The 13,991-nt window shown below is 40.3% G+C and overlaps 1 protein-coding gene across 4 annotated transcripts in view; it reads left to right on the top strand.

The window, feature by feature from the left end:
- The first annotated feature begins 3,284 nt into the window (after positions 1 to 3,284).
- The window catches only part of LOC131128643 (ADP-ribosylation factor-like protein 15), an 89,304-nt gene continuing 78,597 nt past the window's right edge, over positions 3,285 to 13,991 (top strand). Inside the window, exon 1 of one of the 4 annotated variants that reach the window (XM_058071698.1) lies at positions 3,285 to 3,689. In XM_058071698.1, the coding sequence (XP_057927681.1) occupies positions 3,678 to 3,689 (12 nt within the window). In that variant the 5' untranslated portion in view covers positions 3,285 to 3,677. Of the gene's footprint in view, positions 3,690 to 10,311; positions 12,080 to 13,991 lie in introns of those variants that run through there. The other 3 variants (XM_058071695.1, XM_058071696.1, XM_058071693.1) reach the window with 3 other exon arrangements.

The following is a 13,991-nucleotide window of genomic DNA, read 5'->3' on the forward strand; positions in this document are numbered from 1 at the left end:
ATTCATTAATAATGAAATTTAAATACTCAAATATAAAATGCTTTAAGAGTAATAAAACAAAATAATATAACCATTTATTTTCAAATCAATACAAAAATACATACAGTAATAATAAATGACTGCATGGAAAGACCCAAGGTAGTCCTGTTGCTCAAGTAGACACTGCCCTCTGGTGGCCATTTACTGTAGCCTCAATAAAATATCAATTTCACCACATGCAGAGAATACACAGTAATTATGTATTTCGAGATTTAGTAGTTCTCAATAAATGATGACAATTGTTAGATAAAGGTTTTTCATTCTTATTTTTTATTATTAACATGAAATACACTCATTTACACTATGACACAGATGCAGAATCAATTATCTTAACTAGGGATGACCAATATTGACTTTAAAAAACTGATATGCCGATATTGCGCCATTCTCAATTTCTGATACCAATATCAACCAATACTGATACCAATATGTGTAACATGACACATTTAAGTTGTATATTGTGTTTTTATACTGATATCGGGCTAATTATCTGTACCCATAACTATCGGACATTCCTAATCTTAACTATCAAATGGTGTTTCCAAAGTCACAATGCATGCTTTTAGATTTCACTTAAATGTACACTAGCAAAGATAAAAATAATAAAATTCAAATTTTAACACACTAAACACTAAATAGTGGCACGGCGGTCGAGTGGTTAGCGCGCAGACCTCACAGCTAGGAGACCAGGTTTCAATTCCACACTCGGATGTGTGGGTTTTCTCTGGGTACTCCGGTTTCATCCCACATTCCAAAAACATGCTAAATTAATTGGCAACTCCAAATTGTCCATAGGTATGAATGTGAGTGTGAATGGTTGTTTGTCTATATGTGCCCTGTGATTGGCTGGCGACCAGTCCAGGGTGTACCCCGCCTCTCACCCCAAGACAGCTGGGATAGGCTCCAGCACCCCCGCGACCCTCGTGAGGAAAAAGCGGTAGAAAATTAATGAATGAATGAATAAAACATTTTTAATCACAGCACAAAGACTTCAACAGGATCAGGTAATGACTTAACCCAGCGCGATGCTGCCCTCTAACGGCTATTTTGGGCTTTGCAATATAAGTTGTATAATGAACCTTACATGAAACGATTTACTTAAAAGTGCAATCACATTATTCCGCAGTAAGTATTCTAATATATTTCATCCTGATTTGGTATCCGGAGATGAAATACCTGTTACTTAAGCGATTTCCTTCTGCCCACAGTACATAAAATATTCAGAAAGGCTTATCTAGGAGAAAGAGAATTACTGTACTGTAATCACGTCAACACACTCCTACAAGGTGTTTTTTTCCATGAATTTCTAATCAGGACAAGCTCACATTATTGTGCTTGTACCACCAGGTGTTCATTTTGTTAAGTTAATTTGGTCCTGTGAGGATTTTATGTGTATATACCATATGGTGTGTGATCATAGTATGTTTTTCTCTAAAGTGTGCTGAAACATATTAAGTAGAATGGCCACTATGGGAGAGATAAACAACAGAATGCTTACAGAAGGACAGCCGTGACCATTTCCATCATTCATCCATTCATAAATCATGGGGTGTATATAACCAGTGGCAGGGCCAGATGTTTTCATTGGGGTGGCCAAGGTGAGACTCACATAGGGTTGGCAATAAGTTGATACCTGAATTGTCTAGATGGCCAGTTGGGTGGCCGGAGAGCTACCTCGTAGCTCCACCACTGCTTTTGGATTGTCTGTTAGAGCAATTAATAGCTGAGCAGTGTGCAGAGGACATATTCTCAAAACATAGTTTCTGGATTCTGCTCATTATCATGGCGGCCAAGCCCGTGCAGGCCATAATACCGAAATGGATGCCAATTGGCACTGCTGTTTTAACTCTAGACTCCTTCATTTACATGCCCACTCATGCTGTTACAGAGTGCTTCCAATTTTAACAGATTTAAATTACGCTACAGAATTTACGTCCAAGTCAACATTGTGAGAAAACTTGACCGGAACCGACCAAAGTAATCATGGAAAACGTACCTACTGCTTGCAGGTCATGGAAGAAGGGTTTTTTATTGACAGCTCCTCCACAAAATAGGCAGCTCTCTTCTGCTCTCCCACAGAAAGTTGTGTGCTACAGTGAAATGTGTCCAAGTGGAAACGGGCGTTAGGCTGAACTGATGTTTTGCACTACAGAGCTCTGTTTGTCAAAATTGTCCTCCAGATGTGGGGGTGGCCACTGGGGTGGCCGCAGAGTGGCCACAGTATGTAACTACAATTAGTGAAATTAGGTTTATTGGTTTAACAGAAGATGTGCAATCTGCATCAAATCAAATTTAGACAAGTGCAAAAAGTGTGGCCACCCCAAATTTTTGGGAGAAGTTTCCGTCTGTAATTGTTGAACAATGCACAGTGACACCATCTGCAGTGAGTTGATGTTCCATGGAAGTGGTCTGTGGGGCCTTTGCCTCTGATAGTTTTCCTGGCCTACCACTTCTGGCCTGAACAGTAACTATGTTTGTGGTCTTCCATTTCCTCATTATGTTCCTCACAGCGGAAAGTGATAGCTGAAATTTTGGAGATAGCTTTTTGTGGCTTTCCTTTAACCCATGATGTTGAACTATATTGTCATTTTGGGGGCATTTGACAGAGGTTTTGAGGACCCCAAGTTTCCCATCTTCACAGGAGAAAATCAATTTGCAACCGGCCATATAAAATACCTTTATTAAGTATTAAATACCAACTCATTTAATACAATTTATGCACCTGTCTAATTGTGTTTTGATGCATATTGCACATATTGTGTTAATCCAAAAAACTTAATTTCACTCCTGAAATACCACTCCGTCCACCAGTGATATATCTAAATAGTAATAGTAACTCCAAACACCCAAAGATTTATTCATGAAAATGATGGAATTTATCAATTTTTTGTATGCTCAGTATAATATGCTCATAATAGTTGCGTGGTGTGATTCTCATTCTAATCGTCAGTATTGTTGTGATTATTTATTACCATGTTCTTATTACATGGTGTAATATCATTGTAATAATGCAGCATTGTAGATCATATAGTCATCATATTCTATAAAAAATATTTTCAAACAAACATAATTCAACAATAAGACACTGTTACTAGTATGTGCATTATCGTGAAACATTTTTTAAATGTATCGTATAGTTTGTCTATCCCTATACATTCGTCATAAATTAATTACAACACTTTTACGAGGCTTCGCCATGTGTTTGGTCACGTGACCACGCTACGTGCGCACGTCGACGTACGTGACGTCACCAACAAGGCTTCGCTAGTTTCCTGAAGGCAGCGCTGAACTGAACTGTTATGGTGTGTGACAAAAACTGCAAGTGAGCGGCGGGCGAGTGGGCATTTTAGACAGAAAAATACCACGTTCTGGACTCTTTTACTCCCTGCACATCGACCCAGGACGTCGCTGCTTCGCTTCGGTATTGTTCTGGCGGAGAAGACGCTGAAAGAGAGCCCACCGAGTGCTAGCCCACTAAAGCTGTTTTTGTATCCCACTGTGGCTGCAAGGAAGGCGGGGAATACAAAGCGACGTGTTGCCTGGACGTTTGTTTTTTCAATATTTTTGAACCCCCCGACGCTATAACCTGACTATTTTAAAGTCTCTTTCTAGTTGCTGGGACTGTCCGACGGTTGTACATGGATTATCTGGTAAGAAATAATGTAAAAAGTGTTGTATTGTTGCTATTTCTCCCCACCTATGACGCCTTGGTCTTCTTAATGAGGTGTCACAAGCACAGGTGTGCTGCACTGATGCTAATGTGCTACATAACTTACCACTGCTGAGTTTACATGTCAACAACTGTCACTGGACAGGCAGCCTTCACACTTGTTGTTCACTAGGCCTACTCTAGTTTGGACCAAACATTACAAAATACTTTGGTGCACAATTAGACAGTTTGCTTAGTGTTCACACTGGTATTTGGCAATGCATGAAGTAAGGACGGGATTGGGCAGCTTTTGTTGCGTGTTACGTAACAAAATTTCATAATAATTTTGTACTTGTAATACTAATCAGTGTCTTTGGTCCTTAAAGCATTAACAAGTCAAATAAAATGAGCCCGACCTCACTATAGTTCACTTGTGAGCGGACCAAGACTCACATTTTGTTTGGTGTGCACCAGGGTTTGGATGATTGTATTCATACTTGACCAAACAAACTACACAAACAGAGAAAGCGCGCCAGAGTTTGTGGAAATTGAAGCAAACGTAACAAGTATGGACACTGCCAGTGGACACGTCAGCAAAGGTTGTCCTTGACTTACGTCTGTCCTCTTTAATACCTGTGGCCGAAAAGAGTTGTTATTACAGTGCTAGTCGGGCACCAGCAGTTTTAGCCTGGAGGGGTGGGGGATTAGGGTGTTGCTTATGATGGGATGAGTGTTGCTGAAACAGTGCAACAATAGACAGGAAGTAGGGGGAAAATAATACACAGACATTGTGTTGTCATCTTTCAAGGGAGGGGCGGGGGGGGGGGGGGTAGTGTGTAAAATGTAGAGGAACTTCCCCACCCAACGTTATCAGCTCTCTTACAAGGCCTCTCAACCTGAAAGGACGTCAGTGTGTGATAACTGATGTTTTGTATTGTATTGGCTTCTACTTCGAAGTCATTGATATGATTGAAATTACTTTTGTGGCGCTGTCTATGGGTTGTGGTCAAAATGTGTTGGAAGACATACTAGACATGAAATACAGATATTCTCACAATGTTGTAATCATTAGACAAATGGCCAAGGACTTATGGGGCACAGAAGTTAGGGTTAGGGCAACCAAACTTGCTCAAACACACACACACTTGTCAGCCCCCTAAATGTGTGTTGGCCTACCAGATTTTGTGGTGATTCAGCTGAATTAAGCTGTGTGAGAAGTTTCAAGTCAATTTGACTTAAAGGAGACACACTATGCTAATTTTTTGGCCCTTTGTATTGAGTTGTGGACTCCTATAGAGCAGCTATACACAATAACCAACACAAAGATTTCTAGATCTTCCAGAATCTGCACCTATTTCACTTGTATTACTTTGGATTTCATGCTTCCAGCAATAGCGGTCTGTTGTAATTTATTTCACCCCCTCCACCATGGTTGGTCACACTCCCAAGTGCTCAGAAGTGTGCTCGGTGTTGTGCCGATAGCCGCCGAACCCAACTTCATAGGAGTTGATAAACAGTATAGGATAATAAATGGTGATTTTTCTTTTTAAAATGTCCACTTTCAACATACAGCCATATTTGTTGGATTGGATCCCGAAGCCGATCCGGAAGTAGAGACTGGACCGTACAAAGTCTCTCAAAAAAAGATGTTGCTTCAATACGTCTCTCAATGGTAAGTAGCTTTAGCATTTTAGCTTTCGGATTTCTACAGCATTGGTAACGTGTAATGTGGTCATCACACGTTTTTCACGAGGCTGACAGAGTTTAAAAAACATGGATAGACACACAGATTGTGGTGGGACCGACTGCTTGCTCGTCTTGTTCGGCACTTGGCCTAAAGTTGAGACTGAGTTTGACACCCTGTCTTAAAGTGTTACAACTCACATCGACAATTACTTTGAACCAATAGATCGTGCAAAATGTCTGTGATAATAGCATAACCGATTGTAACACACACACAAACTGGGAGAGGAACTGACACTTTTAAAGTTAAGAGTCTCCACATAAATGTGCATACACATGGATAATTCTTAATAGATATCACAATCGATCTGTGGCGGTCAATATTAGTTAGTGGCGGGTCGCCACAAATAAATCAATTAAAACACTTGAATATTGTTTGGAAATTTTTACAAATTTACACAATGGAGCATCCTGCAAAAATATTGTATTTGACCTTAAAGGTTCCACCATATTACATGCTGATGATGCAGTTCTATAGTTATAGCACATAAACAACAACCCTCAATAATAAAATATATTGTCACTGAATCAATACCTCTCTGAAAATGCAAATCTATACAGACCATTTATATTTTTTTCTAAATACAGAAATTTGGACACAAGTCTTGTATTATGTCTTTTGGCAATGTTGTATATTAACTATGATCACATATAAATGCAGTTTAGTGTCTGTGCAAATCCTGAGTGAGGTTGTCCTTGGACAGCACAGCTGTAAAGTGCACCGGCTATCCTCGGGGGTCACGGCCTTAATGGATCTCCTTTTCCTGCTGTGCCACACTGGAAACCTGGCACACAACCCAAAACCCCTCACACTTCCCTGAAAAGCCACTAATCATGGTTGTGTTCAAACCTTTTGGAAATGTTTGCAACAAGACTGAATTTTGATAATAGTTTGTGTAAACAGTAACCCATGTAGTAAAGAAATGGAGCCTGTTTAAGGTGCTTCACTTGTGCATGGTCAGCACAGTGTTAAAAAGGACCACACAACACGGCAGTGCTGAGAAAGGAATTTGCTGCTAACTGTTGCCATGATACAGCCCCTTCCTAAATTACAAGTCCACTAAGCGGCTGGACACAAACTGGCAGCAGACTTGGACAGACTGGACAAATTGCACTTGTGCGAGTGTGAGGGAGCCAGCCTATGACGGTGTTAATTCCTCTACATTGTGCAGCACGACTTCCCCCTGACGTTTGACTCTGGAATGTTTGCATGGTTTATTTATACTGCATTCAATTGATTGCATCATTTGTGCTGTGTTCTGGCTAAAGGACTATTTACAGCCGTAGCTGTGCTTTTGAAAAGTGATGATGAGCTATTATTTTATTTTATTTATTATTTTATTATGTTTCTGTGCATGTTTTCCCCTAAATCCACAGCTCTTTCTTAAAATACTAAAAACATCCATTTTCTGTGGTCTTTTAATGGGGTGTAAAATGCAACAGCTTGATGGTTCTGGCAACTCAACATGGGGTCATACGAGAGTTAGACACCTCGCCGCAATGAGCTTGTGCTAGACGAATGGAAATATGGGGTGGAAAACTTTTGTGCCAAAACAGTTAGAAGGATTTTTAAAACAAAGAAAAAACATTTCATTTGACTTTGTGACTGTGACTTTCACTGTGTGTGCAAATCTGTTGCAAATGATTTTCACGTTTTCAGGATGAAACACATGAAAACCCAAACCTACTCGGTAACCCATCTATCCTTTCTTTGAGGCAGCCCGCAGTGAATGGATAACAGCTCAGTTTAAATATAAACGGCAATAACATAAAACTGGTATGGGAGCTAAATGCTCTCATGTTTTAGACACATGACGCAATGTGCTGCATATAAGCCACGAGAATATAGGACTCCATGTACAGTGGAATCTTAAAGGTTGAACAAAGTCTATTTTTCGACACTGATTGACCTCCAATTTGTTTGTGCAGTATCTCGTACCTCCATCCATCCATTTTCTGCTGCTTATCCTCACTAGGGTTGAGTATGCTAGAGCCTATCCTAGCTGACTTTGGGCGAGAGGCACCCTGGACCGGTTGCCAGCCAATTGCTTGGAAAATACTTTTCCATGCACGCTGACTTAATGAGCAACAGATTCTCAGACATAGATTAAAATTCTCTCAGACTTTCTTGAAGAGAGACTGTAGCTAGTCCAGGTCTATGTCGAGGTCAAGACTCAAAAACTTGGCCTGGCCTATTGAGCTAAGTAGTTAGTCTGTCCAATTTACTTTTTCTAAACTTAAGAAAGTTTGGAACAACAAAGTAAGAAGCTAAAAACTTAGCACTTCCACACGGAATGGGAGAAGTTTTTTTAACCATGTCATGTTAGACACGCCATGGCTGACTCCATGCAGGGTGAAGGTAATGTAATGTAACCTCATTTGTTATCAATGTAACATTACCGACATCTAGTGGCGAGTGTAGAATGTGTGTGTGTCACATGAGAAGCTACACATTTAAAATTGCATGAATAGTACATTCAGGCCACCGTAGATAAGAAAAAAATAAATGAACTAACCCGAGTTGTTGGGTCTTTTTGAGTTCCAGTAGATTCATTCAAATTTGCATACTCTGAAATAATTTCAGTACAAGTGTCTTCTTGCTTTCAGGTTCTTTCCTTTTTTTTCTCAGGGTCAAACGTATATTGAAAAATTCCACTCCAGGTTGTTAGCCCACCCTCACCTTTGCACCATGTGATCTGATTCGGCTTGCAAAACATGATCTCAATTGTCCTTGATTAACTTGGTCTGAGACTGTTGTCTGTAACTAGTTAATCTGAAGTTGAATGACCTCTCAGAAAGCAACTGGATTAGTGTGGATTAACTTCAACCAGATTACCTTAGTCCTGGTTTTATTTATGCCCTGAACGCGAAACCGGGTCTTAATGCTTAATGCAGTTAACTTTGCCTCATATTATTTCCCACGGGACTACAATTTATTTGTGGCAGTGGTGGGTTGAGGTAGGGGGAGTAATGTCATTGTTAAATTAGCATTATTGGTCATAACAGTAAATAACAGTAACAGGGAAGAGGAATAACTTAATAAGCAAAACAAATACGTGTAGAACTACAAACTTTGATTTCAGCATTGATTTCAGATGTTGACATGTCATTTTACATCATTTTCGCAACAGCTTCAATACCAAGCGCCAAATTCCTCATTCTAAAATATACATTCAATGTTGGATCCTGTGGGCATCTCATGCTGAATTCTACATGTGTGTTTGTAATATCCTAATTCCTCTAATACTTGTCATTGTGAAACAGGATTATTTTTCTCTCTAGCCTATGCGTAACATAGATGCATGTACGTTAACATACATTATGCAACATTTTGGAGCACCGTCTAATGTATCTCAATAATGTAGGTTAAGTTAGCGATGCTTTTGTGTGTCATTGTGTGCTTGTTTATTTTCATTTAATGGTATTTCAATGAACTACTCGGCTTAATTGTTTGGCCTTAACCACAAGGGACAAAAGTCGCTTGACCTGCTCTTACCTTAGTGTATTTCGCCTTTGGTTGTAATGTCAAATACCTTTCAGCATTCCTGACATCAAGTCCTGAGTGTTGTGTATGTGCTTCTGTAGGCCGGGTGGACAGTAAAGTTGTTGTTGTTGAAGATAAGTATGAAGATGAGTATTTATGAGGTTTCATAATGTTAGCTATCATCATTCTCTTGCCCAAGCACCTTGACTTCCTTTCATATTGATGTCCTTAAAACATTAACTGCTACATTTGAAGGTGCTTTGCAGTCGAGGCGATAAACTCAATGAAAGCACTGTGTGTACTACCTTGAATGATACTCTGTAGAAAGCGTGCGTACGTTGTTAATAGGATCTTATGGTAAAGGTTTTGTTTAAAGCTGCTGCTGCCTGTCACAGAGAGTGGCTGGCTTGGGGGTGCTCGAGTTCGAACGTACTGCCTGCCTTCTTCCTGCTCTGAGTACACAAGCTACACCCAATGTAACAGGGATGAACAGTTTCAGCATTTCACTCGCATATGCGCCTAGAAATAGATACAATTCTCCTACAGCTTTTCTTTTTTCACATCGGCAGGCTCCAGAAGTCTTGTGTTGGCACTTGATGACGTCTCACACTAACGTATGTAGCTAATTGTTATCAGTTGGATTCTGGGACAACAGACAATGTTGAGCCAGAGGAGATCGGATCAGACTCTTCTCTTGGCTAGAGTTTGAGAACAACCTCGTGTTCTGTAAATATTGCAAGGGGCTGAAACAGGCAGGGTAAAGAAGACAGCCTAACAAAATATAACCACTCCAAGCGGCACATCACCTGCAGAGACAGCTGTCTGTGTCATGTAACTATATATGATGTGACAAAATAAACCAGCCTCAAAGGTGATTGTAGCCCTAGATAGGCAGGTGATGATTTCAAGATCAAAATCACCTCCCTATACACATGCCAGAAAGACATTACATGGCTTTAGTTTAGAAATGAGCTATATTTATAAATGCAAGGTATTATTAGTATTGATGGAAACTATTGCCTGACATGGTTGTCGTAGGTTAGTAGGTTAGGCATATCAACACTGTTCTTGTGCATGTGTGATTAGTGGTCACAAGTAATGTGATGTGATGTCAGTCATGTTATGTGATTTTATGTGTTTTATCTAAGAAGTTTCACATTGCTCCAAATTTTGAAGCAATTTATCCATAATAAATAAATACATTTATCCATTTATCATCATGAAGCATTCATTCATTCATTCATTTTCTTCCGCTTTTTCCTCACGAGGTTCGTGGGGGTGCTGGAGCCTATCCCAGCTGTCTTCGGGCGAGAGGCGGGGTACACCCTGGACTGGTCGCCAGCCAATCACAGGGCACATATAGACAAACAACCATTCACACTCACATTCATACCTATGGACAATTTGGAGTCGCCAATTAACCTAGCATGTTTTTGGAATGTGGGAGGAAACCGGAGTACCCGGAGAAAACCCACGCATGCACGGGGAGAACATGCAAACTCCACACAGAGATGGCAGAGGGTGGAATTGAACCCTGGTCTCCTAGCTTTGAGGTCTGCGCGCTAACCACTCTACGATCGTGCCGCTCCATCATGAAGCAATTAGGAGCAAATTTAAATTTAGGAGCCCACCTGTGGTGACTCCGAAATCAGGAAAAAAAACAAAAAGGAAACCTGTGGTTGGAGTGAAAAAGCTTAATATACAGCCCTGTGTAATGAGTGATCTGCCATATTATTCCAATTTTCTTGCAGTTTAACTTGAAACATGCAGATAGGCCTGTCATGATAAATTTTGCTGGTCGATAATTGTGCTATTAATTATTATTATTGCGCCACTAGATGGTACTCAAGTGTTTTGTGGTTTGTGAGACATGCCATATTACCTACGAATAGCGGAGGGTCGCCATGTCACACACAATTCCTTTTCCTGGTGTCAAGTAAGTACACACAGCAACACAAAAGCGGGATAAAACCAGAAAATACACTACCAACATATAATGCAGAATATTAACCAACTATGTGAGCTCCAACCAGATGCTTTCCAGCATTTTTCACAAAAACTGTACAGCAAAGCACTCTGGGGAAAGGAAGTACTCCCACCGATGCTAAATTATAAAGATCATCTCTGGTAAGAAAAAAACACTTCAATAAAACCTTTAGATACACCCATTTATGTAGTATATTGTGTGTAGTTATGTGCCTTGGTGTAGTTGTCTTTAAAAAGCTACAAAAATTGCAAAGAATAATACAATTAAAAATAATACTTCTCTGCATAGTACGTTATTATTGACAAAGACTGTCTGAGCAGTTAACTCCTTAGTGGTATTCTGTTGCTACTGTGTTGTGTGGATTAACTTACTTAACTTTAATAAATGAACATGTGGTCAAGGAGAGGCATGTTTGAAAAGTGAGTGGTAAAAAAAAGTTACAGTATATATAAAGACTTTTCAAATTTCTGAAACATTATTACCTACATTAGGACAGTTGGACATTCCTTAATAGTGGCCATTCAGCAGGCAGTAGTGGCGACTATTACCAGACATCACAGCTCCCCGACCTGTTGACCTCCACCAAAGTCTTCAAAAAACACCCCCATGTCCGCCGCAAGCTCCAGTGGTCGGCTCCTTCCTTCATTCGCCTACACACACACACACACACACACACACACACATACACATACACACAAACAAAGTGCAGTATTTTCAACTTGAAGCCCTGCTTACAGTATGGGCATAGTGTGTGGGTGTGTAATGGTGACTAATCCAATTTGTGGTCTTATTCTGGATCTGTAGTTGTCACTGAGCCCTTAATCACTGTGGTAAGAGACAGTCACACAAAGTAATCTCTTGCCCAAGCTCACTGATCCTTGTGACAATGTCATTTTTTTTTTAGTATTCATGAATGAATATGGTGGGTAAACACAAGGCGAGTTTCACTACCCTTCTGTCAAAACACCTCAGTGAGGCAGCAAAGCACCAGGCTCCTGTCATTGACCTGGCACCATTTAGCTCAGCTACTCCCGATCCGCCTCCTTCCATCCGTCCATCCATTCACTCACGCAGGGAGGCTTGGCTTGCTTGTTGCCGCGGGATACGCCTGTTGCTGAGCGCAATGTCGGAGCGCATGCAGCTCTCCCTTGCCTTGTGCAGGATTGGGCTTTACACGGTAAGAACATTCCCAAATGCTCCAGTCTGTGATCCAGAGAGGTTTGCTTGCATTGAGTGTGTGCTCAATTGTGCAATGTCTGTGATTGCTCCTTGTGTTTTGAGGCAGCCGCTTACCCAACTATGGCTGTTGCCTGGTCATTGAATAGTGAGTGTTTGCTCTGTTTTATCTGAGCAGGGCACAAGAAAACCTTAGTAAAGAACAAGAGGATGTTAACCTTGATGGATTTTGAATTAAGATATGTAGATGATAAGTCTTTAGCTGTTACTACACAATTAAGACGTTGCTTATATGCTTCTATTAGTGGGGAATTGTAGTGGTAGGCTTGTTTTGGTGACATCTTGTTGATTCTAGTTTTGAAAGGTGGAATTTTTTCAATTATATTTTAACTCATGTTATTCCTTAAGCCAACGTGGTGACCTTTTTTTTTTTTTTTTTTAAAAAACCAATTTAATTAAACATTAGCTGATTTCTGGAAAGTGGCTTCAAAACAGTGAGACGCGTTGCACCTATTAATACTGTGTCTCACACATGACTCATCCCCCTTAGTCGCACATGAATCAAATGTGTGGGAACACTGTAGATGGATGTTGGCTTCAGTGTAAGTCCATTCATCCTCTGTTCATATCATACAGGCGGATGTACAGTATTTGACACAGGGGACTGGGTTGTATGCTGTGAATATGTGATGGACTTATTGTTACTGTTATTATGTCACTTAAGTGAGGGAGACCTCATCTGACCGGCTGCCCCCAGAGCTCGACAATCAAGAAGCAACATGGTAAACCCTCGGGGGAAACATGATTTAAGGGTGTGTTCACACTGTGGGCTGGACCAAAAATTAAAAATAGACTGGTGGTCTCAATTGCATATGTGACTTGCACATTGTCAACCTCAAACATGACGTCACATTCACTCGTAGGACTTTCCCTTTTTTGGCAGATTTTACCCACTGACAGTTTCTGGTAACTTCACCTACTCTACAACTAAAAGATTTTTTTAATGCTTTTCACTCAGATTGTAGTTGGTTGTTGCTAACCATTTCCTGCTTACGGTCGCATTTGGTGACATCGTACGTTGTGTTTTGGTCTGTTGACGCAGTCGGCGTTCCCACTTTCCTCACTCTGGACTAGAATCTGCTAGCAGGCACGCCGACACCCATCTCTTAGTCTGTTCACCTGTTTGGTCTGGTCTTTTTGGTCCTGGACTTCACATTTGCGTTCACATTTGATCAAATGAAGTGTACTAGCAGTGCAAACAGACAACAGTCTGTTTTAACTTGACCAAAAATGACACATGTGAATGCATCCAAAGAAAAACATGCACTGATACAAGAGCTATATCAAAAATATCTTTGCAGATTTAGGAAATGGTTTGTTTTGATTGAGAGTGTCTTGGATATTATTAGCGTGTGTTATTGTGGTTTTAAAGGTAAACCATATTAGAGTCTCAGACAGTACAGCACTACAACCACAATAGTCAACATTTTGTTAAATGACCGCATCTCTGACAGTAAAAAGTGAACATTATCTTTGTAAAGGAACACGTTTTTATACAGCTCTTGTTTTTAATCTCTTTTTGTATTCCATGTGTACTTAATGTTCTCTCTGATGAGGATGCGAGGTCACTGTGTCTCAGCCAAGACGGTTTTATGAGTCAACTCACACTAATAGTTTTTTCACCTGTAACATTATTTTGGCTTTTCTCTTTGAAAGAGTCTCTTATTGCAGACATTCTTGGCTGGATGTGATCCCTCCGTTTTTGACACTTTGGCCTTTACCACCATGTTCCTGCTGATTTGTTCTCTGCAAAACTGTTCAGTCACACTGTGCACTCTAGAAATTAGCCGGGGTGAGACAGGAGATTGAGCTGGTGCAAATATTCTTCATCACTAACTGTCCAACTTCAGTTG

Source organism: Doryrhamphus excisus, chromosome 4, assembly GCF_030265055.1.
Source record: "Doryrhamphus excisus isolate RoL2022-K1 chromosome 4, RoL_Dexc_1.0, whole genome shotgun sequence".
NCBI classification, from domain to species: Eukaryota; Metazoa; Chordata; class Actinopteri; order Syngnathiformes; family Syngnathidae; genus Doryrhamphus; species Doryrhamphus excisus.